At 40.1% G+C, this 26,507-nt stretch overlaps 1 protein-coding gene and 1 long non-coding RNA gene across 2 annotated transcripts in view; one reads left to right on the top strand and one right to left on the bottom strand.

The window, feature by feature from the left end:
* RXFP2 (relaxin family peptide receptor 2) overlaps positions 1-11,205 on the top strand; it is a 49,546-nt gene extending 38,341 nt beyond the window's left edge. The window contains exons 15-18 of the mRNA XM_029938624.1: positions 1,508-1,737; positions 2,333-2,743; positions 5,561-5,779; positions 10,946-11,205. Coding sequence (XP_029794484.1) covers positions 1,508-1,737; positions 2,333-2,743; positions 5,561-5,779; positions 10,946-11,205 — 1,120 coding nt within the window. The remainder of the gene's footprint in view (positions 1-1,507; positions 1,738-2,332; positions 2,744-5,560; positions 5,780-10,945) is intronic.
* LOC115290822 overlaps positions 1-26,507 on the bottom strand; it is a 33,953-nt gene that overhangs the window by 3,975 nt on the left and 3,471 nt on the right. The window contains exon 2 of the long non-coding RNA XR_003908231.1: positions 2,438-2,554. This is a non-coding gene — a long non-coding RNA (uncharacterized LOC115290822). The remainder of the gene's footprint in view (positions 1-2,437; positions 2,555-26,507) is intronic.

Genomic DNA, 26,507 nt, shown 5'->3' with positions numbered 1-26,507 from the left:
TAGCCGGCTCTATCTGAAGGCAGCAGACATGATGCTATCTTCTTTAAGACTAACAGGTCAAGTCCAGTGTGTGCCAGGGACTCCAGGTGGGGAAGATAAAAAGAGAATTATACATCAAGCTCCTTTAATCAGATAGATGATTTCAGGAATCTAGACTCTAAGCTAATCGATGGCCTCCTATTTCTCTACCTGACAAACCCAGCACTAAATTATCCATCATTCACTTGCTCATCTAGGAAGTAGCTGTTGAGTGCTTCCCATATGTCAGGCACTGTTCTAGATCTGAGATCATAGGGTTGCACAGGAGAGAGAAGTGCCCCATGGACCTTCCATTTAGCTTTGGGAAACAGAAAGTGAACAAATAAATAGTTAATAAACACTGTGAAGAAAAGCATAGCAAGAGGACGGGACAGAGGGAGGATGTAGATGGTTCATGTAGAAGTCAGAGAGATGTGACTTCAGAGCAGACCAGAATGAAGGAAGGGAGCAGCCTGGCACTATCTGGGGAAAGAATCTTCCAGGCAGAGGGAACAGCAAAAGCACTGCAGTGAGAAGGGGGTGAGCCTGGCATGTCTGAGTCTGGGAAGAAAGACAGGGTGCCTGAGTGAAACAAGCAATGAAGGGAAGGAGGTTAGGTGGATGCAGGCAGCCAGTCTTGAGGGGCTTTAAGGCCATGGCAAAGTAAAACTTCATTTAATTTGCTAGTCTGGAAACTGAACGGGGAGATGGTAAAAAAAAAAGGGGGGGGGATTAGACAAAGAGAAATTAACTAAAAGAGGTGGTACAAGAAAACAAAAATGGAATGAGTTTTATGGAGGTAAAAAAGCCTAAATCCACAGGTGTAGGGAATGGCAATAAGCCAAGGGACCTCCCAATTCAATCGCATGAAGCTTCCACACACCTAGGTCATAAATACACGGATACAAACCAATCTATACTTTCCTCTAGAACCTGTGTAAGCCCTGTCAGGCTCTGGTGAGAAATCTGCTTCCTCTCCTAGTTCCCGTGAGACTGGGGTTTCCTAGTCTCCGACTCTCCCTTCCTGCCCGTGTCAGGGAAAAGGAGTCTGGGTAAGTGAGTGTACTTCAACTGAGTACCAGGCAGGAATGTCTTCAGTGAGGTCCTTTACATCCCAAACCCCAGCCCCTGAATGTTTGCTACAGATCAATGCAACAATGACTATTTACTTTTTATCATACCCTAGAGAATAATCTAGGAAATGAGGGAAAAATAAAGTCCCAGAGACTTCACATTCTCAGGTCCTCCCCCAACTCATCTCAGTCAAGCCACGGAATTTCTGTGCCCTTTAGGTTCTTCGTCTTGCCAAGAACACTGCCTAGAGTAACGTAATATGTAATGAAGCACACAACTGCATAATCACTACTAAACAAAGATAAACACACCTAGTGCAGTTGCATACCTGACGGAGCAGTAGCTCTGCTAGGATGGCAGCTGTTGTTTCTCTGTCATTGCTGGAAAGTGACTCTTTTTTTCCCTTTGAATTTAGTTATTTCAAAAACTTTCGATACTGCTCCTATGCTCCCCATGTCCGCATATGTATGCCCTTGACTGACGGCATTTCTTCATTTGAGGACCTCTTGGCTAACAATATCCTCAGAATATTTGTCTGGGTTATAGCTTTCATAACCTGCTTTGGAAATCTTTTTGTCATTGGCATGAGATCTTTCATTAAAGCTGAAAATACGACTCACGCTACGTCCATCAAAATCCTGTGTTGTAAGTATGATTCCTACCTAAATGGATTTCGGATGTCTTCTGTGACCTGAGCACTAGATACACATTCGCCTTCAACAATGGCACTTTTCTTCTAAGGCATTTTTTTCTAAGTTCTCTTTAGCTCTCTGTTATAGATGCATGAGTTTGCAGTGATCCAGCATTCACCACTGGGGGTTATATCTTGGAAATAGGATAACAGGGAGCTAATGAATCAATAGGAGGATTATGGAGGACAGGTTGTGGGTTATGAACTAAGCTCAGTCTGCCTTCAATTACAATAGCACCCATGCTCCTCAAGCCTAGAAAATTATTCATTGTTAAGCATACAAGTAATACTTATTGACTATTTAAAAACTAGTTCCCCCACAAAAATTACCCCCTCACACCCACCCCACCATTTTTAAAAATTATAAAACAAAGGCCTAGTGTAGTACCCTAGAATTAGGATGCTTTTTATGAAGTCCATTGGCTTTTAGAGAATACTGTAAGTGTTTATATTAGTTCATTTAATACAGGATGAAGGAAGTAGACCCAATTAGAAAACCGAAACCGAAATGTTGGGAACTACCAACATACACTGTTGATTCCTTAACAGGTGCAGACTGCCTGATGGGTGTGTATTTGTTCTTCATTGGCTCTTTTGATATAAAATACCGTGGGCAGTATCAGAAGTATGCATTACTGTGGATGGAGAGCTTACAGTGCCGCCTCATGGGATTCCTGGCCATGCTGTCCACCGAAGTCTCCGTCCTGCTGCTGACATACTTGACTCTGGAGAAGTTCCTGGTCATTGTCTTTCCCTTCAGTAACATTCGTCCTGGAAAATGGCAAACCTCGGTCATCCTCATTTGCATCTGGATTATGGGATTTTTAATAGCTGTGATTCCATTTTGGAATGAGGATTATTTTGGAAACTTTTATGGAAAAAATGGCGTATGTTTCCCACTTTATTATGACCAAACAGAAGATATTGGAAGCAAAGCTTATTCCCTTGGAATTTTCCTAGGTAATTTATATTTTTCACTTTCTGGACCAACATAATTTTGATACAAGAAAAGTTCTTACTGAGTAGTTATAGTTTTTATTAAACTTTTTATTATAGAGATTTAGTATGGGAAACAAAAACATACTGTCAGGATCTCTGGATGATTTTTTACTATCTGTAAGACCCTTTGATTTTCACACTAAGACTATGAGCTGGAGGAATTCTAGGTTAGTGCCTTGACCTGTGACCCCATCAAGTTATCTGAACTCATTTTTTTTATAATCTAGATTATGAGTCAATTAAATAACAATAATAAAATTCTGGAAACTGACAGGAGATTACTGGAATGGAAATACCAAGATGGTTTATTGCCTTTGGTAAATGCAGCTCTAAAATCAAAACTGGAAGAGTGTTTAATGAAAGTTTGTTTTTAGTTTTTCTTAATTTCCCCTAATTTTTTAGAAAAGAAGATCCTACCTTCTCTGTAACAAAATGAGAAGTTGAGCTCTTTAAGGTTAAAAAAACACATTTGCTATTGTCTAATAGGTATCCCTGCTGTTTAACTAGAGCAGTAGTTTTCCCCTAAGTGGTCAATTAGTTCTGTCATCCTTTCTTTTTCATCAAATGTTTTCTCATCAAAAAACACTACTGCCATCTATTTCTTCCGGTTTCTATCCACCATCACCTTCATTCAAAAACTTACTACTTCAACCCTAAAGGGCTTATACATAAGGGCTTATTACATTAGGCCTTACTAGTCTTTTGACTTCAGGGTTTTTCTCTCTCCAATTAACCTGTTCAATCCCTGAATATCAAAAAAGACTGTGTTTACCTTAGCTCTGAGGCCTTCAGTGACTCCCTGCCAAGGTCAAGTGTACATTAGTCACTTAGGATGCTTCACAAAATGACTCTAACCACTGGTCCAGCTCTTCATCTATTCCTTTTCTTCTTCTGAAAAATATACCTTCTTAACACCATTTTAATAATACTATTCACATACCATCCTGTTCTGTAGCTATTTTTTCATAGACATTGTAAGCTGTTCCTAGCATAGATGCACTTCATAGACATACACACACACTACATTACATTGCATTCACTGATTCATCAACAATTTATTAAGCACCTGGTATAGGCCAGGCACTATTTTGGACACTGGAGACACAACAGATCAGCCCTCACAGACCTACCACCAAAAAAGAGGATGAAGACAAGTAAACACATTTTTACGTCACAAACTGACAAATGCCATGAGGGAAGAGAACTGGATGTTCTAGGAGGCCCCACATCTGAGCACCAGGGAAAGGTTTCCAGTAGGAACAAATCCAAATCCTTAGGCCCAAAGGATAAGGAAGGATTAACCAAGTGAAGTCTGTTCCAGGAAAAAACATAGTGGATGTAGAAGTCCAAAGTCATAGAACAGGCCCAGACAAAGGGCCAAGAAGCTAGGTGTAGCTGGATCTTATAGTTAAGGAGAGTGGGGTAAGCTTAAAAGGGTTTAGCACTGGTGATGAATTCCAGGTAAAGAGATAGTAACCCCCCCCACACACACATGCACACACACATAATCATCATCATCACCTATACACTTAGCTTACCTGTGAGTCCTAGAGCCCTTTTTCCTCTTTTATAGTATACGAATACACAGTTTTGAAATCAGTCCTTTTAGAATGGAATAAGATTTAGAGAGAAGTTACAAGGATAGTGCCTTCCATTTACCCCTCACCCAGTTTCCCCTATTGCTAACATCTCAAATCCCTAGGATGCCATCAGAACACACACTTTTGATCCTTTCCATAAGTCTGTTTTCACGATTTGTACTGGAGGGTCATCTTTAAAAGTCATTGTATGTTGTTCTTAACTAAAGTTTCTGACAAGAGGCCTAAGATAAACCAATTTTATAAAATTCTATTGAATACCTTTTTAGGAGAATCTAGGGGATGTGAAATGTTTGGGATAAAAACAGAACACTGGGAATTTATAGAATTCTCCCCTAGACTTCACCCATCTTACACAGTCTAGATTCAGATGAACATTTTTTTTAAACAACTTTGAAATTGTGTGCATGTTTTATGCTCACAGTGAAGAATGTGATGATTGCTCTTAGGATTTTTATTGTAGCAAGAATATAATGAAGTGACTAAAAAGTCAGCATAAGATAGTGATGTTAAGTGAGAATTGTCTGAATATATTTGACCCTAAAAAAATAATTCATACAGTTGAATTATTTTTTCTTATTTTTCTTTTAAAACAAGTCTAAAGGGTTCTGAATTTTAGTTTAAATTATTGTAAGCTCTCTGGAAAAAACTGAAAAATGCATTTTTGTTCTATGTAATATTTTTATTTAAGACCAAAAAACATGAGTGATAATGTTTCTGAGGCTATTATCTTCTTGATATTCCAAGTTATCTTGTTCATACTTATAAGATAAAGAAATTGGGTCATGTTTATTTTTTGAGATAATCATATGATTACAGTAATCCTTTAAGCTTTGAATTTGCATGGAGTGAAAAATGAAAATAGCTTCTTTTCTGGCTTTAAAAAAGCTATAAGTCACCTCATGCAATGTCTAGATCTGAATTTCAGAGGTCTGTAACTCTTCATATAGGGTTTGTGTATTTCCAACCTCTTTTTGATCTGCCAAACCCAATTCTTTTAGCTTTTTCTAGCTTCTAGTCTTGGGTTCAGAGTTTTTAGCTGATTGCCATTGGGCCTATATAAAAGAATGCTTCTTGGAAGTACAGCCTAAGAGGCACCATAATGGACATCTAAGTAACACAACACTTTTACTGTTGATTTGTACGCCTATGATGTTAAGAGCTGTGCTTTTCCCAACAGGTGTGAACTTGCTGGCTTTTCTCATCATTGTGTTTTCCTATATTATTATGTTCTGTTCCATTAAAAAAACTGCCTTGCAGACTTCGGAAGTGAGGAATCACATTGGAAGAGAGGTGGCTGTTGCAAATCGTTTCTTTTTTATAGTGTTCTCTGATGCCATCTGCTGGATTCCTGTATTTGTAATTAAAATTCTCTCCTTCTTCCGGGTGGAAATACCAGGTCAGTCCCTTCTATTATTCCCAAGTACATTGTGCTTTCCTAAGCCCCTTGACAAGACCAGTGTACAGTGCCTTACATATAGTAAATTCTCTGTAAATACCTGCAAGTTCAGTACACACAACTATTATTTTCCTTAATATTTTATAGTCTGTATTCTAAAAGAGCAACCAGGTAGTGGTGCAATCCAGACAAGAATGATAAGGAAACAGGAGCTAGAAAAAAAAAATAGGAACAACAAAGACTTAGTGTCTTGTTCCTATCTGAGCTAGATAGTGGCTCTTAACCAAGAGTACACATAAAAAATCAAAATATACATGCTCAGGTTCCGTTCTGGACTTCCGGATTTCACGTCCAGGGATAGAGCTAAATGCAGGTATTTTGGAAAAGTTCCTCACATGCCCACGTGATTCTGAGGCGCAGACCCCTGGTTAAGAACCCCCGGTTTATTTCATGGTTCTTGCCGAGTGGTTGTCGGTCTAGGCTCCACTCTCGAGTGTTAGATGTTTGGGGGAAGGAGGTCTCTCCCACCCACACCCCTATTTCAACCAGAGGAAAACACCCTTTAATTTTTAGGATTTTATGTGAACCCCTTCCTGCGACATAGAGATCAGTCACTGAGGACCACCTGGGGCTTTGGCCTGACTCTCCGTGAAACAGGGTTTCTACTTAGAGTGGGGGGTTCATCTGGGGCAAGAATTGTATCTATTCACCTTGGCACCCCAGGGTCAGACATGGGGTGGACACTTCAGAAGTACAAGAGTGATGAATGCACAGGCAACAAACAGCAGTGATGATTATGTCCCTTTGGCTTGTGTGTGGGAGTCATGGGAGGCCTTGTCCAGTGCCTCACTGCAAGACGACACATAACATCCACAGCTTTCCCTTGACCTGTTAGTTTAGACTGATCACAAGGCAGATGTAAGATGTGAAAGTGAAGGTCAAGAGAGACATCAGGGCTGACTACTTGGGAACTTTCACTGAGTGGTGACGGCACGTGCCATTGCTCTGGGAGAGCCAGCTGGATGTGAGTGACGAGCAGAGTCCATTAAATATTAACAGTCCCAGCTGAGGAACTTGATGTATCATCCAGTCTACTACAGCTTCCTGGTCATTTCAATTTTTACATCCTTGCATTCCACAGTCAGCAGGACTAAAATGTCCGTTGGCCTCCATTGCTCATGGAATAAAACCCAGATACTGGATCAGCATTAAAAATGTTTACCTCCTACTCCACCCTCGTGTATTCTGTGATCCAGGCTCTACTCTAGAATGTTAGATATTTAGTGGAAGTGGGTCTCCCACCCACACCCCTAGTTCAACCAGAGAAAAAACCCTTTCATTAGTTAGGATTTTAGGTGAACCCCTTTCTGGGACCTAATAACCATTAACATAACTAGGATTTTTTCCTTCTGCACCTTTTTGATGTCTTTTCTTTGCTGAAGATGTTTCCTGAAGGTGTGTGTGTGTGTGTGTGTGTGTGTGTGTGTGTGTTAAGGGGGTGCTGGGCTACCGTGCTGATGCTGGGTAGGACTAGGGGGTAGAGAACCAGGTCCTCACTTGTCCTGGAGTGAATATGAACATTCCTTAACATGAGTTGGGGCCTAGGGTTCAGGGAGCCAGCCTGAGGATGCAGGACAGGTGGAGGAAAGCTCGGAGCTTCCTTGTTTCACCTGAGGGTGGGCTGGGGTGAGTCACTGGGGGAAGCAGAGCCCAAATGAAGGTGAAAAGATGGCAAGAGAATGCTATACTCCAACACTTACTCTCTCTGCACCCCTGAGAAAGAGGCTGTTTTAGGGGAGCACTGACACTCTGAGAGCAGGAACTCAGGGACAGGAGGGGTGGGCTCTCCTCTTCATAATCACTCTACTTTAAATGTTTATGAGTTGCCTTCCATCAGATTTGTAGGCTTGGAGCACCCCTTATCCTGTACCTTCCCTCAAGCAACTGTGGGAGGGGCCCTGGAGTGGGCTGTAGATCAAAAGGGTTGGAGGCTTACACACAGAACCCCATTATCTCACAGACATGTGGCGAGCTAAGGACTGACAGTCCTGTGTGTCTTCTTGCCTTTTCCTCAGCTGTGGCCAGGGATGTCTGGTCCTTGCCTGCCTCAGAGTAGGGCTGAAGTGGAGGTGGGCAGATAGAGAAGACATGAGCCAGGAAGTGGTGGTTAGGTCTCATCAGTGTTCTGCTCGAGACAGATTAACTGGAAGATGATGAAGCTTAAGCCCCTTCCTGTTCCTGCTCTAAATAAACACTCACTTCTGGGGGAAAAAAATTGTATTTTCAACCCATAAGACTCCAGCTTACTAAATACCCCTGTTCATCCTTCAAGATTCAATCCAAATACTCCGACTGTCATGGTACCATTCTAGATCTCTCTTCAGCCCATGCCCATCCAACCCAATTGCTGAAATGTCTATTACATTTTGTTTGGACTTCACTTATAAACCTCATCCAAACTGCCTCCCACCAGTGTTCATGGCTCCCTTCAGATTATAAGTTTTAGGACAACAGGGACCATGTGTTATTTATCTTTCCACAGGTGCCTTTTACATAATGTTATGTAATAAATGCTTCTTTAATTAAAGATGCTGAGCCGGTCCAAGAGTGGAGGAACAGGCTGGGGAGGGGATTGTCTCATCAGCCTCCCAAACTTCTCTTTCTCTGCCTTTGGATGCCCTTCCCCACCCTAGGCACTTGCTTACTTTGGGAGGCAGCCCTGTGTGGTGGTAGAGGGACCAGGTGAGGCAGGAGTCCAGCATTTCCATCCTGACCCCGCCACTGACCAACTGAGGAAATGTAGGCACATCACCTCATATGGCCTCTCAAATCCCTTCCAGTTTTCATATTCTGTGAGTCTGGTAACTCACTGAAGCTTTTCCCTCTGTATTACTCTGCTTGGAGTGTCATAACAGAGTAACACAAACTGGAAGGCTTAAGCCATGGAGAGCTGGAAGTCCAGAATAAAAGGTCAGCAGATTTCTGCTGCAGCCTCTCTCCTTAGCTCACAGAGGTCCGCCTTCTCACTGTATCCTCATGTGGTCTTTACTTTGTGTGTGCCCCCGTGCTATCTCTAAGTGTATTAAAGTTTTCCTCTTCTTCTAAGGACACCCATCAGATTGGAATAAGGACCACTCTAACTGCCTTATTTTAACTTAATGGCACCCTTAAAGGGATGTCTCCAAATGCAGTCATATTCTGAGGTCCTGGGGGTTAAGACTTCAATATATGAATTTTGGAGCACACAATTCAGCCTGTAACACTGTCTGATTTAGAGTCAGGAGATGTCTAGATCAAGATGTCTGGTATCTGAGAGCCGCAGGAGTAGTCCTCATCCTTGGAGAGCTTGCGACATTCCAGATCATGATAGGAAACTGGAATAGGAAAAAAAAAAAAAACATGTTTTGGGAAGACCTTATTTGGCCACACATCAGTCTTTCTATTATCCTCAATACCTTGAGGTCTGTCTTGAACACCAGGGTGGACCTAACAGAGGAGTCTTGACCACATTTGACTAAGCCCCTTCTTGCTTGCCCAACGTCCCATGTGTTGGAGGAAATGCTGCACTCCTTGACCTAAACCCATTCTGTCTTCATCCGCCAAGAACTCTGGGGTGTGTTCCACCATGGCATGTCACTGACAGCACGTGTGGTCAGCCCAAAAGATAAGCCAGCTTTAGCCTTCCTTTCTTAGAATTCACCTGCTGACCTTATATGAGTGAGTCGCCCTGAGACTGAATGGGAAGTCTCTTTCCTAGTCACACATTCCTCTGGGAACACAACAGACAAAAAGCAACTTGTTTGGTTTGGTTTGGTTTTGATTTCAATCATGCACTGTCCATATTATCTAATTTAAAAAATTAAAGACAAGTAATATAGTATTATGAAACTAATAAATCTAAGATATGCTAAATATAGATATTTTTCTTCCATATTCTTTTCAGTTCAAAAAAATAAATAAGGACAAGAAAGAGAAGATGGGGTGGGGAAGGATGAAGGCAAATATAGAAAAAGAGAGAAGGGGTATATCAGGAAAGCAGGAAGGAGAGGAGGGAAGGTCAGATAAGCAGTCAGAAGAAATGGAAAAGAAAGAGAAGAAGAACAGAAAGGATGGAAGTACAAAGCAGGGCAAAGAAGAACAAGGAACAGTGTCTAAAGGATAAGAAAATTGTGAGAGTGGGGAGAGAAGAGGAGGAGACAAAGGAGAGGGACAAGGAATGTCTCCCTGGCCTTACCATCTGGCTCTTCACCTGAGCTGGAAGTTCTTTGCACTCTTGGAGATTTAAGAGGAGGCAGCTTAGGGTGGTGGGGTCACAGAACTGAAGGTGTTAGTGCTGAAGAGGGACGTCAGCAGAGCTGCCGACTGTGGCCCACCCAGCCCCCTGACTTCGACCAAGTAAGTTATCATCAGCCCTTTTCACAGATAGGGAAGCTGAGGTCCAGGAAGCTTAGGTGATTTGCCCACGGTCCCATAGCTAAATGTCTGACCCTAAGAGCAGGCTGCGTGCAAGGGGGAAAATGCACTTCATCCTAACCAAGTGCACAAAGTGTTCAGAAATGGCACCCTCATCACAAATACCTACTCAGAAAGAAGTTTTGTGGTGTCCTTTCCTCAGTATTCTAATTAGCATCTGAAAGGCTTCACACAGAAAGACTTAGTTGGAAGATGTATTCTAGTTTGCTCTTCACATATTCAGCCTCCACTCTGAAAAGGATGGTTGGAATACGAGGGCAGGGCAATTAGGCCTTCGGGAGACCAAGGTCCCATCTGATGCTGGACCAGATGTTTCCTGAACACTGATCTATTGATTAAGAGGTATTTTGTCATTTTCTTACATATCTATAAAGAAAAGCAATAACAATAAGAAAAATCCACTTTATATCAACTTGCGTCTATAAAGTGTTTTTTTTTTTTACATTTGTCCTCTCATTTGGCTTCCCAACAACCTGCCAAGTAGTTACTGAAATTCAGAAAAGTTCTGAATGGCAGAACCTTGAATTCATAGATTGTATGCTCCTCCAACAGAGAGATTTTCATTATGGTGAAAGAAAAGTGAACTCGGGAGCCCTCCCCAAAATAACACTGACTACAAAATGTTATATGCTGTTTGTATCTGTTTACAATTTCCACTTCATGAAATTTTCCACATTTCATTTCCCTCTCCAGGCACAATCACCTCCTGGATAGTCATTTTTTTTCTTCCAGTAAACAGTGCCTTGAACCCAATCCTCTACACTCTCACAACCAGCTTTTTCAAGGATAAGCTGAAACAGCTGCTGCACAAACATCGGAGGAAATCAATTTTCAAAACTAAAAAGAAAAGTATCTCTACATCCATTGTGTGGGCAGATGACTCCTCTTCACTTAAACTTGGGGTTCTGAACAAAATAACCCTTGGGGATGGTATAGTGAAACCAATTTCCTAGTAATGGTTTTGGATCCCTGGACTTCCAGGGGACTATCTGTAAGAAAAGTACAGCGTTTGGAAGATGACATCTGAAATGCTTTTTCATCTCCACCAACAGCAAACCCTTCTGCAGAGAATGACTCCTGGCGCTGCGTGCCAAAGGCAGCTGTGCTATTTATCTCCCGTGTTAAGAACTGTACCTACGGGTTCTGCTCGCTCTTACCGTTCCTGAAATGCACTAGTGAATCCATACATAGGAGGCTGGTGTGCAGTTGATCTGCAGCTTGTCAACACTACCAGCCCACAAGTCAACGCTCACATATTGGCCCTATATGTCTGCTTTAACGTTGAATTGCACTGTCCATAAAATAAAAACATTCACGACGTCTAATTCCAATGAGGCCCAAATAACACAAACCTACCATCTCTTTCTTTGCTTTTTCAATGTCAGAGGAAATCATCAGCATCTTGCTGAACTGGTGGCAAAGGATCTCTGAGATGTTTACCCACATTGAGGCCCACCCTCTACTCCGCTGGGGTAGAAACTTTGAAAGCAGATCTTTACACCAGGCTACCACATCCAACAAAACAGCAGAGAGACACACTGACTAAGCCATGTACCATTCACCTTCTTGGTTGTTATAAAATGTCAGAAGAGTGGAGACCTCGAACAAGATTATTTGTCTCCAGATTGCCCAGGCCGCAAAGAAAAGTTGGACACCCCAGCTGCCAAAACTACATTTTCATATCTTTCAAGTATAATTTCCTTAAAGTAGTATCCCTATTGCTAGAAAGTTCTGTCTTCATAAAACACACAGATGAGAGGGAGTAAAGGGGTTTAAGAATACTGGTTTGCTTGAGTCTGTCTGCTTACTCAGAGAAATTCCCACTGATTTTAACAAAAAGGCCAGGAAGTTTGGACTTGATTTTTGAAAATATAAAGTACTTACTTGTGAAGGCCTGGATGTGTTGTTATCATGGAAGTTTATATGTGAAAAACAATCAGATAAATAAAATTATATTTTGCATTTGTCCATATATTAGTTTATGTTTTGCAAAATACTACAGAGACTGTTTACTATTACCATGTTTCTCCTGAGAGAATACAACCAGGAAACATAGCACCTCAGCCACAAGACACATCCTGTATTTTTCTCTTACCCCTTTTTCCAAAGCATGAGGCAGTAACTGAGTGTCTTTACTGCTCTCTTCATTCTGAGTCCCTTTAATGAGTGGAATATAAGCAGCTGACCGAGAACTCCAGATCACCTCCTATTATGTGCACCCATCCAGCAGCATCCAAGGAAGAATCTCAGAGTTCATGTGTCACAGCAGTTCTGGTAATTTACTTGTCATTGCTTAATAGTGATTAAAACTATTGTTTCAATCAAGTGAAATAAATATCTTTTGCATCAGTGGGATCTTTCCGAGGATTCTGCAAATAATGCTCCTCCCCGTTAAGTAGGCTGCCCTTTCCCCTTATGGTTTCAAACGTTTCTCCACCTTATCTCTTCACTATGATGAGTTACTTCTCAACCTGGTTTTTGAATTTGCTGACATTTTATTCAATGCCTTTTTGCCAGTCCTTGATCATCAGATGACTTACTTCCTAATACATTTCCCAACATGAGAAACATAAATAAGGAATAGATCCTGAGCCCAGGGTATTGCAATCTTAGCACAAAGGTGTGTCTCTCCTTCTTGAAAAGCATGAAGGATGTTTTCACTCATAAGTGTAACAGGAGAAACTTCCCAGAGGACTATGGGGGAGGGGAAGGGGAAAAATAGTTGGGGAGAGGGAGGCAAACCATGAAGGACTCTTGAATACTAAGAACATACTGAGGGCTGATGAGGGAGGAGGGGAAAGGGGGTTATGGGCATGGAGGAGGGCACTTGTCGAGATGAGCACTGGGTGTTACATGGAAACCAACTTGACAATAAACTATACAAGGAGAAAAGCAAAGCAAAGCAAAGCAAAGCATGAAGGGTAGGCCATGAACGAAGCATCCAGGAACTGGGTTTGTAAATGCCTGCCCTCTTACTGTTTAGTACTAGACATGAGAAACACAAGGTCAGGTGCATCAGGGAAGTTTTCACAGAAAAATCAAAACTATATATTGGTTAGCAGCATGATAATGGATAGTATAGAGTTGAATTCTAATAGCTTAGTGATTTACAGTCTTATCCTGTACTGCTACATAAATAGAAACCTGTAAGAAATATGTTTGATTTTAACAAATAACAGGCTCTTATCTGGATTGAGTAAGGTCCTTTATGTTGTTAGACTTGTTTTCTAAACCCAGTGTTTCTGTGTGGATATGAAAATACTGTCTCTATTCTTTAACCACTTCCCATGACAATATAAACAGCAAACCAGCATGACTTGAGAACATGCCATCTTTGAGTAGAAGAGAATGAGGGCAAATTACCCAATCCACATCTCCACCATAGCCTGTGTATTACTGACATCTGGTATTGAAATTTTTAAAAAAGGAATATTCTAAAAAATCAATATGGAGCATTAGATGAAGGTACAAAAAGAGAGTACATGGCTTATCTCTGTTAGACATAGCTAAGCTTACTTCCATCACTGTTTTATTCTTAAGGTTTATTTGTAATCAAAATTAAACTAGTTCATGCCCATTGCAGTTACTGAAATAGACCCTGATGACCAGGAGCTTTAAGTGGGGTTACACATAGATGAGCTTCAGCTCACAGGTAGTAGTTTTACTGCCCCCCACCATGCACCTCCACTCTGAAGCTCCATCCAGCCTAGTCTCTATAGCATCAGTCACAAATGCAGACCTATCACCACAATGTATTTCTCTTAAGGGTGACTGGTGCCAGATCAAATGAGAACTTGGTAATTTGCTATGCATATACTCATGCTACATTTTCAAGAATTTCTCTCACCCAATATGATTCTTTACTCGACGTTACCATTCTCCAGTTTGTAAGCAATGCAAAGATCCAGAGAATGCACATGATAGAAATGAAAAATGGCGAAGTGTCACCAATCATATGCTCCCTGTCAGTTTATATACGCCCCCAAGGGAGGTCTGAAGTAAATGGATCTTCTAAAATTAACAGGAAATACATGTAAGACATATTTCTTTTTAGTCTTTTCAATGTAGCATATATGAGCATATGGTTCTATTTAATAAATAGTTTTAGGCAACTTTACTCAGGAAACAAACCATGGAAGATAAATATTTGTATTTTCTTATTTCCTGAATAAGAAAGAGAAAGATTACAGAGATTTCTCCTTATGTTAATCAGTTTATATGTTGGTTGTCTGATAGCCTGTTTATGAAAGATGGAAGATGCATTTCTAATAAAGATAATGTCTATCTCTGAACCAGGAATATAAAATGTAATTCAAATATTCTCGGTTGTTGTTGTTTTGAGTGCTCTTTTAAATGGTTTTCCAGTAGGAAATCGTAAAGTCCTTGAGGAATACTTCCTAAAGCCCTGTAAGCTGACTGAAACCTATCCTAAATGTATTTCACTAGAACAGTCTTCAGAATATTCTCCACATGACATATATGGAAGAAACTAATTGTAAGTAAAGAAACAAAAAAACAATAAGGCCAAGTGACAAAACTGCAGATCCCAGGATGGGTGTCCTATGCCATCTCAACAGTCTGGCCTCACTCCCATGGTGACACTTCTTACCTCTTGGGCCTGAGCAAACATAACTATTTTGAGTTATAAACTCACGACTAGTTTGGATACAAGAAGAAATTATTTCTGGACTGCCTGGGACCCAGTAAAACTTTCACCTGTTTACTGATTTTCTGAATTCATGATGCTAGTGTATTTGATTCAGTAACGATTTTGCAATGGAAGCTATTATATGCTTTCCTGCCACAGGCAATACGTATTTAGGACAAAGAAATACAGAGTCAAAATCAGAAAGCTGGTGCCATGGTTCTCATTGTCATCAACTATTTGTAAGTTCTCAGAAAAATGCCTTTAAATCTCTTCCATTCTCTAGAACTGGGTTTCCTTAGGATCATCACGCAAACTGAGGGCCTACCCCATTTGGGGGAAGACTGATAACATGGATGAAACCACTTTCTGAAGGTCCATGTGGATTAAAAATCCAAAAGTTTACATCAAATTCAAGGACCATCCAATTCTCAGTTTCTGCAGGATATTACAAGGTCTCAGAAAGAACCAATGCATGGGTCGGTGAATGTTCAGAAACCCTCTTATGGTGGAGGCTTACAGAGCCCCCATTCTTTTCTGGAAAGAACCCTGAGGCAAAGCCTCAGACACTGAAGCTTTCCTAAAATGTGGAAGATTACAACAGCATAACAGTGAGTACAACTTAAAAATTAGGTAACCTAATGCTAGTAAAATCTAGGAGTGCAGAAAATGCTGTAATTAACAAGCAACCATTTTAACTGACTACAAGTCATCAGCTAATCTCTTCATGTAAGTGTATAAATACATCTTCCACAATCTACATTATTCTGGAAAACACATAAATGAACAGGTATGCCCAGCACTTATGACTGGGGATCTACCCCCAATATACTGGGTGTTAAGTGTTGTAGGGTAAAGACATAACAACATATCTAATTTCCCCACAGAACCAAAATACAACATGTGGTTCTTGACCCAGGATTGATCTCTGCCTCAAACCTTGCACCGTCAGCCATGAACTCCCTTCGTTTTATCATCAACCTCTCCTCTCTGCTGGCCCTTTCTGGTCTGGCCTTGAGATCTTCATGATAACAGCTCAATGGACAGTTTCCTTTCTTTACTTCATCTCTCTGAAGATTTTGTCACAGACAAGAACTTCCTCCTTCAAATTCCTCTCTTAGAAGGAAGAACATCATTCTTTCCTGTTTTATACAACTTCACCGGCTCTTCTTTCTCACATCTTTATGAGTTTCCTCTCCTTCCACATGCCCCCACAAACTTATAAATAAGTTTCTGGGACTTTATTCTTGGCTCCCTGTTCTTTGTTCTCCTTGAATCCTTACCCGGCGTCAACCTCTCTATGGCTGTCATAACTAAGTAAACTGATTTTTAAAACCCACTTAAAAATAAATATAAATAGGGGTAACTGAGCATCCAACTTTGGCTCAGGTTGTGATCTCATGGTTTATGAGTTCGATCCCCACATTGGGCTCTGTGCTGACAGCAGATCCTCTGCCCTCCTCTCTCTCTCCACTTCCCGTGCTCAGGCTCTCTCTCAAAAATAAAATATAAAGACAAATCTAGGGGTGCCTGGCTGGCTCAGTTGGTTGAGCATCCAACTTCGACTCAGGTCATGATCTCACAGCTCGTGAGTTCAACCCCCGTGTTGGGCTCTGTGCTTACAGCTCAGAGCCGGGAGTCTGCTTTGGATTCTGTGTCTCCCTCTCTCTTTGCCCCTCCCCCACTCACGCTTTCTCTCAGAAATAAACATTTAGAATAATCCAGTGAAGAAATGGGCAGAAGACGTGAACAGACACTTCTCCAAAGAAGATGGCCAACAAACACATGAAATGATGCTCAGCATCACTCATCATCAGAGAAATACAAATCAAAACCACACTGAGATACCACCTCACACCAGTCAGAGTGGCTAAAATGAACAAATCAAGAGTCTATAGATGCTGGCGAGGGTGTGAAGAGACGGGCACCCTCCTACACTGTTGGTGGGAATGTAAACTGGTGCAGCTGCTCTGGAAAACAGTATGGAGGTTCCTCAAAAGACTATCGATAGACCTCCCCTATGATTCAGCAATAGCACTGCTAGGGATTTAACCAAGGGATACAGAAGTGCTGATGCATAGGGGTTCATGTACCCCAATGTTCATAGTGACACTTTCTACAATAGCCAAATCATGGAAAGAGCCTAAATGTCCATCACCTGATGAATGGATCAAGAAGATGCAGTATATATATACAATGCAGTACTACATGGCAATGAGAAAGAATGAAATCTGGCCATTCGTGGCAATGTGGATAGACCACGAGGGTATCATGCTAAGCGAAATAAGTCAGGCAGAGAAGGACAGATACCATATGTTTGCACTCATAGGTTTAACAGGAGAACAGGAGAAACCTAACGGAGGACCATAGGGAGGGGAAAAGGGAAAGAGAGTTGGGGAGAGAGAGGGACGCAAATCATGAGAGACTACTGAATACTGAAAATGAACTGAGGGCTGAAGGGGAGGAGGAGGGGGGTTAGGAGAGTGGTGGTGATGGAGGAGGGCACTTGTGGGGAAGAGCACTGGGTGTTTGTCTGGAAACCAATTTGACAATAAACTATTAAAAAAATAAACATTTAAAAATCTAAATAGTAAGTAAATAAATAAAAGCTTATTTTGATAGTTCTTATATCTTAACACTTTTAAATCTCCTCCACCATACAACTTCTGTTGAAATTTCTAACTCCCTAATGAGAATCAGCTATTCTCTTAAGCTCATCCTAAAGTGGTGCATTTTTACATGTTTAACAAATGGTTTTGAAACCCACCAAAATCATTTATTTTTAATAGAAAATCCCATAAACTTAAACTCCATAAATGGCCCAGGCTGGAGAGAGGAGATAACGATTCTAGTGGCCCCATATATGAATTTCTGCTCAACTCCTCTATTTTCAGTCCAAGACCTATGCTTACATAAACTTCTTCCTTTTTCTTTATTTTTATTGGACAGGATCAGAATGCACAGACGCGCCCACTGAAAGTATGAAATTGATAAAGGGGTCTTAAGGAAAAGCTGTACACACATCGCTAAAGAGTGATTGGATGGACAGGGTAGAAACCTCAGATCATGTGATAACAATCATAGAGACTGACCCAGTGACATTAACTGATTTACCCTTCTTGTTTTTATGTAGCTGGAAGCAGGCTTACAGATCAAAGGTTGTATCCTTTTGCTGCTTTGTAAGCAGCAAATCCTGTTTATCTTAGTTTTCCACTCTTCAGTGGCTTATATTTTCCCTTAAAAATCCTTGGTTCCTGGGGCACCTAGTGGGCTCAGTGGGTAGACTGTGTAACTCTTGATCTTGGGGTTGTAGGTTTGAGCCCCACATTGGGTGTAGAGATTACTTAAAAATGAAATCTTTAAAAAAATGCTTTATTCCTCCTTTGTTTAAAAATTTTCATTTCCACCTCTTTTATATGATTGCTTAAAATAAAGAAAAGCCTCAAAATTTTGTCCTGAATAGGGGCTAACTCTACACTGAGTTTGATTTCGATTCACAAGCGTGTCTCTCCAGCCATTAGCCCTGCCCTCTGCTCATCTGCTGTGCATCATGGCCATCTTGGAGTACTGCCATGCTTCTTTTCAGCTAGTAAGAAAACAGTGGGACATAATGTATGATTCTAAAATAATGGCTTTTTAAGGAAGTGGATCACTTTAGGAAGTATACATCAAAATTTCTATTGCCATTCATTTATTCAGTCAGCAAATAGGCCTTGTGCAGCTATCGGAAGCTGCCACAGTGCTGTCTGACAAGGTCATCTTCAAGGACAGGTAATTCACACTCCAATAAAATATGCTTGATCAGACAACTGAGGAAGTTCTTCAGAGTTGCCTTCAGAGGTTAGGTCCCATGTAAGTATCAGTCTTATCACTTTTATCCACAAGACACTCCTTTTTACTGCAATATCTTTTTCCTTGTACTTCTCTTTCTTTCGAACTTTTTCGGACATTCATTGTTCTTTTTCTCTTGCTCTCTGACCACACCTACATACACATACCTGCTTCCTTACCTCCCTCAAAATCTCCTTCTTTGCCTCCTTATTCCTGTCCTGACTCTGTATTCCTGACATTATGGCGGTCTGTCTTTCTAGCTCTCCTGGGGTAGGCGGTGTTTGGAGAGGGGATATAAGGCCAGAGAGACGTGCAAAGTGAGATGGACTCTTTTGTTGAACACATCAGGAAGTAGACTGATTAAGGTCATTTTTATGCTCTCAGCTGGCTTTAAGTGCCCTAAGTCAATGAAAGAAAGTCTAATCATCTGGTCACCATCATAAGCAACAAGAAAGACTAGAAACATAACTGAACAGCTCTTTACAGACTGCCAAATGCTTTCAGATAGCCTTTTATTTGCTAGAAGTCAAGCATTATTTATTCACAAGTGCATGCTTTTGCAGACAGGTACATCCACACAAACACCTTGTTATGTTGGAATTAATTTGACAACCTCACTGACTTGGAACATAACAAATTTAAAAGAATAAACCCATTAATTTTTAAAGGCCTTTAAGGAACTCAAGATAAAACAGTTTTTACAGATTCATAAATTAAAGCTCAAAAGTAGAACGGTGCATAGGCAAAGCACACGGCATCTCATGTGAGTTGTTCATTCATTCACAAATATAAATTGGGTGCCATTATACCAGGCAATCTGCAGTGGACTCAAAAGTAGGGCCTGTCCTCATGGAGCTTACATTCTTAGGGGCTGGTAGGTGAAGCGGGGAGAAACACTAATAAATGAAAATGAGCAGAATCTACAGTGCACTAGAGAGTGAGAAATTCTACAGAAAAAGTAAATAAATAAAGGAAATGGATTGCCAGAGGAGGGAAAATCGCAATGAAGTCCTCATAAAAGGTGACATTTGAGTAAAATACCCTGCCACCATTTCTCCTCAGTTTACTTATCTTTAAAATAGGAAAAGTAAGGACTATCTCACAAAACTACTGAAAGCTTTAAATGAACAGATACATATTCTAGCACACTGCTGGAAATGTGTTAATCACTCAACAAGCAGTAGATTCATCTTAATCTCATAAACCTCACTCATCTCGGAGATGTTTATATGTTCAGAATCCATTTGCCTATAATTCACATATAATTTTAGCAGGATGTTTTCTTATTTCTAAACTCAGAGAAGATTGTGAGTATGTGTATGTGTGTGTGTGTGTGTATGTATATATGAGTATATATGAGTGTGTGGATGTATCTTGGATATTCATGTGGATTTCCACTACAAATTTAGACTTCCTAAGATTTATGAACCCCAAAACCAATAAATTTACTCAAAAATTAATTCTAAGAAGATGATAAATAGCCCTGAGATAACAGGAAGAGCCAAAAATAAACTTCTCTAAAACATCTATCCCCAACTCAGTCCTCATAAACATCTCCAGAATGGTAGATTCTCATACAAGCCTTTATAGAAATCCTACAGGTAATGATGAGCTCATAATACAAAATTAATAAACCATAAGGAAACAATACACCATAAATGGGAGTCAACAAACCCACAAAATTAAACAATAAAATTTCAGGTAATATAATTATATGACAAAATCTATAAAGCACATTTTAAAGTTATTCAAGAAATAATGAAATTGACACCATAAAATGTGTAAGACCTTATAAAAAGTATCTTTTTAAAATTTTTTTAGTGGGAGAAAGTGTGTCTAGCAGGGGAGAGATGTGGGGAGAGAGGCAAAGAGAGGAGAGAAGGGGAAGGGAGGGGAGGATCTTAAGCAGGCTCCATGCTCAAGGTGGAACCCGATACAGGGATTGATCTCACAATGCTTGGATCATGACCTGAGTAGAAATAAGAGTTGGACACTCATTTGACTAAGCCACCCAGGCACCTCTGAAAAGTACCTTTAGAAACAGAACTTTTTCAAATAAAAATGTATTCATTAAAATTAGAAATTCCATGGATAGTTTAAAGACAGATTATGTACAGCTGAAGAGAAAACTATTGAACTAGAGGTTAGACATGAGGAAAGCACAGAAAATGGAGACAGACTTGAAAAATACATAAATTATGATCAAGATTTAAGAGTCACGAAGGATGGTACAAGAAGATCAAATGCACATTTAAAAGGAGTCCCAGAGGGGTGCCTGGGTGGCTCAGTTGGCAAGCATCCAACTCTTGATTTCAGCTCAGGTCATAATCCCAGGGTTGTAGGATTGAGCCCCGTGTCAGGCTCCATGCTGAGCATGGGGTCTGCTTAAGATTGTCTCTCTCTCTCCCTCTGTCCCCCTCTCCAGCTCATGTGCTCTCATGGTTTCTCTCTCAAAAAAAATTAAAATTGAAAAGGAGTCCCATGTTCTGGGGATCTAATGTACAGCATGGTCATTCTACTTAATACTGTACTGCATAACTTGAAATTTGTTAAGAGACTAGATCTTAAGTGTTTTGACCACCAAAATAACCCAAAAAACGTAAATGAGGTGACAGATGTGTTAATTAATTAGACTGCAGTGATCATTTTACAATGTAAGCAATATAAAATCACCACATTGTACATTTAAAAAATACACTATTTTGTCAATTATACCTCAATAAACCCAAAGGAAAAATTTTAAAATAAAATAAAGGAGTCCCAGATGGAAAGAACAGGAAGGATGGAAAAGAAGTAGTGTTCCAACCAATGATGGCTCAGATAGCCAACAACATATGAAAAGATGCTCCCCATCATGTATTATCCGGGAAATGAAATTAAAGCAACAATGAAATATAACAGCACCCCTATTAGAATGCCCAAAATCTGACTACTGACAACATCAAATGCAGGTAAGGATATGAGCAATAGGAACTCCCATTCATTACTGATGGGAATCCAAAATGGTACAGTCACTTTGGAAGATGATTCGGTGACTTCTTACAAAACTAAACATATACCTTCCACATGATCCAGCAATTGTGGTCCTTGTTATTTGCCCAAAGGAATTGAAAACATACCTCCACACAGTCACATGGATATCTATAGCAGATTTATTCCCAATTGGCAAAGCTTGGAAGCAACTAAAATGCCGTTTTGTAGGTGAAAGGATAAATAAGCTGTGGAACATCCAGACAATGGAATATTATTCGGCTCTAAAGAGAAATGAGCTACAGAGCCATTAAAAGACATGGAGGAAACTTAAATGCAGATTACTAAGTGATAGAAGCCAACGTGAAAAGGTTACACACAGTATGACTTCAACTATTTGACATTCTGGAAAAGACAAAACCATGAAGGTAGTGAATAGGTACAGGGGCAGGAACCAAAAGAGATCAATAAGTGGAGAACAGAGGATTTTTAAGGCAGTAAAAATACCCTGTATAATCCTGTATTGATAAACACATGTCATTATTTGTTTGTCAGAATCACAGGACTAAGAGTGAACCATAATGTATACTGCAAACAGTAGGTGATCATGATGTGTCACTGTAGGTTCACCAACTATAATAAACACACCACTCTAGTGGGGGATATCACTTGGGGGCCATTCATATATGGAGCAGGAGGTATATGAGAAATCCTTCCATTCAATTTTGCTGTGGACCTTAAACTGCTCTAAAAATATATAAAGACTTTATCTAAAATAATAATAATAATAATAATAATAATAAGGTTATAGACCTGGAGAATGTTTTATAACTCATGTAAATTACAAATATATTTTATTTGGAAATTAATAGGAATAAGGCAAACAAACCAAAAAATTTTTAATGGACCAAGGATTTGAACCAACAATTAACAGAAGAAAAACAAGTAGTCAATAAATATGAAAAATAAACAAAACTTGCATTATTAATCAGATAAATGCAATTTAACACAAAAAATACTTGTTTACATCATTAAATTAATAAAAGTAAACTGAGTTTTCAAAGATGTAGTGAAAACAAAATCTTTTGCATTGCTGGCTGGGAGTGTAAATTATGACAATCATTTTTGAAAATGATTTGACACTATTTAGTACAGTTAAATGTGTGCATAACAGAAAAAAGGCATACCCTATTGGGCATACATCTCATATGCCTACCTAAATTCTCCTGCACTATCTGTACCAACTCAGTTACCATCACTACAGCCAGCTCCACAGAGGTCTATGAAGCTCTCCTACCTAGTGCTGGCCAGCCAGACACCAAAGTCCCTGGCTCTTCCCATCCCTTTCTACTCAGGAAGAAGCTCTGGGCTTACAGAGGGGCGAGAAGGGAGGAGGGGAGAGGGATCTGGAACCCAACTTGTCTGGCAGCTATTAAAGATGCCACTTAATGTAATCTGAAAGCACAGCATGCTTCACCTCCCTTGGAATGAACTTTGTTTACAGGAGAGAGAAGAGTCATTGGAGCCAACAACTCAAGCTCTCTTCCCGCTCCCATGGGCTGTCCTAGCAGTATTCCCTACAGTCTATCTAGAGCAGTCCATGAGGCCACGTGGGCCCACCTGCCCAGCCACCAGCTGTATCTCTTCTTGGCTTGCATCTGCTTCCCATCCTTCCCTACCTTGCTTCCTGCTTCCCTCAGCCTCAGTGCTCTAGGTCTGGCTTCCTGATACAGCATTAGCACCTAAGACTTGCCTCAGGCCCTGATTTTTTAGGGAATCCAGACTAAAATATCCTACAAACCCCGTAATTCACCACTTATATAGACATTCACCCCAGAGAAATTCTTGCATATGTGCACAGAGAGATGAATACAAAGATGTTCAATGCCTTCCTGTCTGTAACAGCACAAAAGTGGAAACATCCTAAGTTTCATACAATATAAGAATAAATAAACTATGCTTTACTCAGTCAATTATCAAACAAGTTAAAATGCATCAAAATAGAGAAATGTCAAAAACCTAATGTAGGCTGAAAAAAGTCAATTTTGAAGGTGTGTGTTCATATCATTTATACAAAAGTTTTAAACACACAAAATAATATATCCCATATATATCCTGAAGCAAATACAACTGATGTGATTATCAGTTTAATTTTGCCAGTCTGTCCATTGTTATCTGTGATGTTAATTCATGAACTTTTCTGTGGTCCCAGTCTCTTTTAGAATCAAAACGTAAATGGCTCAAGCCCTCATTCTACATATCATAGAGTACCTAGAAGTCTCTTCAAGGTTTCTTTGACTTTTCATGGAATTTATAATGGCTGTCAGTTCCTGTTCTGTGAGTATTTTTCCTTCTCCCCTGAGCCTCCTCTGACTCTGAACACCTGGCCCACAGGTTTCATTCCCCTTCAATATGGTGCCGCCACCAACACACCAGAACATTAGACAGACGCTGTGGGGAGGGCTGCATGGCCCCACCACTTCCTATGTCATTTCCAACAGGATATAAACACACTACTACTGTGCACAGACTTGTACTGATAGTTAAAAATAATGAATATGGATTATAGTTCAGCAAAATACTTAAAATATGTTCTAAAAGCTCTTTCAAACATTTTTGCCTCTGCATTTTAACATACTTTGTTTCCATTTTCTGGGGCTTTTCTGTTACACTTACATGCACACACCGCCCCCCCCCGCCCCGCACCCCACATAAGTACATTATCTCTACTCTATCAATCTTGTACATCCAAAGTCCTATTAGTACCTTCTGCAGAACAGTTTTGTTCTTCACGTCTGCCTCCCAAACTAAGATTTTCATGCCTACCTTTGCTTATCTGGAATATTAATCTACATTGTTTAAAAAAAAAAAAGAACCCTCTATTCAGGGTCTTGACCCTTTAGCTGAGCCAAACAAAAGGAAAACCTTTGAAATGATAGGTTTTCCTTATACATGACCAAATTTTATGAAAGATAGCTTTACCCCACAAGACTTTTGGAAAACAGTATGAAAATTCACTTTCCTCTTGTCCAGAATAAATCTGCAAGAGTGGTGAATCTCCCCCAGGCTTCCTGTCCAGGGTTTACCCTTCCTCCTGCACATATATACAAACACTAGAAGTCCTGAGATCTGAGGCCACTTCTAAATGGGCACATAATCCCATATACCTTAGCTGATCCTGAAGAAATGTTTGTATTAGAATGGATTTCCATAATAACGATGTTCCTTTACAAGGAACTTTTACACAAAAACAATTTGTTAAGAAATACTTAAGATGACACAAATTATTTTCAGCAGAGCTGAAACTAAAATCTAGTTCCCTTGACTCCTAATACAATGCCTTTTCACCCTGTATCAAACCCAGACACCAAGAAAGGATTGGATTAGTATCAGCATCCTACAGGAAGGATAAAATGAAAAGAGATATAAAAAGTTTCAGAGTTTATTTTGAAGTGTGGCTTTGATGGATATATGGTTGTCCAGAATAATGCCTAATACATAGTAGGTACCTGATAATTATTGCAGAATGAATAAATGAAAAATGTGTATCCATAGCTTCCTGAAATCACACTCTAGTTGAAATGTTCAAATGTTTTAGATGGCCAAAATGGTGTTATGTAGGATAGAGGGAGATAGATAGATAGATATGTGCTTGTGTGTCTACAGAAATTCCCCATCTCCATCATTCGCTTCCTTGCCATATAATCGTACACATAAAAAGAAAGGTGTAGATTTTTTTATTTGAGAGAGAGAGATGGAGGGGGGCAGAGAGAGAGAGAGACGGAGAGAATCTCAAACAGGATCTACAGTCAGCATGGAGCCTGACACAGGGCTCAATCCCATGACCTTGAGATCATGACCTGAGCCAAAATCAAGAGTTGGATTCTCAACCCACTGAGCCAGCCAGGTGCCCCAAGAAAGTGTAGGTTATCTATAGGTAAGAAAACATACCCAGGAATATAAAAACCCTACCTAGAGGAAGATATTGAGATCCATCATAAGGTCTTTTCACAACTTTAAGTGTAACCAGACTTTCTTAAAAGAAAGTGGATGTCTGACATCCTTTTTCCTGGTGCTGAGAGTGAATGAGGCAAGGCAGAACACAGAGATAAAAGGAGGTAAAGTAAAACCTTTGACTTTGATTCATGAGATAGAATTTGCTCAGAGAAGACTTGGTTCCAGGCTCAGTGGCTAAGCAAACAGCAGAGTTTTGTTTGGCAGAATTTGCTTCAGAGAGTAAGAGGAGAGAGGGGATTATTCAAAGAGAAAGAATTGACTATCAAGCTCTAAACTCCTAATACAACTACTGTAGTCAGATAGAAGTGTCCTGGACAATTTATAACCCTAACAAAAATATAAAGAATCCTTACATAGAGAAACGCCAGAATTTTTTTAAGTCACATGCAAAGCACACACAGGAGAACAAAGGGACCTCTGAATAAGTTCTTGGTCTATACTCAAGAACAGCTTATAGAATGCTGCCAAATACTGAATACATATGATCTTACTGAATTTAAACTTGTTAAAGGATTCAAAGATCTTGTGATAACATGAATACGAAAGGAAGTAAAACTCCATTAACTCCATAAGATCTTGAACCAGTGGATTTTGAAGATCAATTTAAGAATTAACAATTTCAGAATAGCCTGTAGTAGAGGAGACAGCATCTTCCCTGGAGGTGGATGAAGGAAGTAAAGTCCAGCATTCCTGGACATCTATAGTAGCTAACTGGTTTCACCTGCCAGCCCTACTCTCCAGCTCTGGAAATCCCAAATCTCTGCTGAAGCAAAGAGGCTGGCTCTCTGGCCA

The sequence above is a fragment of the Suricata suricatta genome, chromosome 4, assembly GCF_006229205.1.
Source record: "Suricata suricatta isolate VVHF042 chromosome 4, meerkat_22Aug2017_6uvM2_HiC, whole genome shotgun sequence".
Classification (NCBI taxonomy): domain Eukaryota; kingdom Metazoa; phylum Chordata; class Mammalia; order Carnivora; family Herpestidae; genus Suricata; species Suricata suricatta.
The sequence above is the reverse complement of the archived record's forward strand: the minus strand, read 5'-3'. Positions and strand labels throughout refer to the sequence as shown.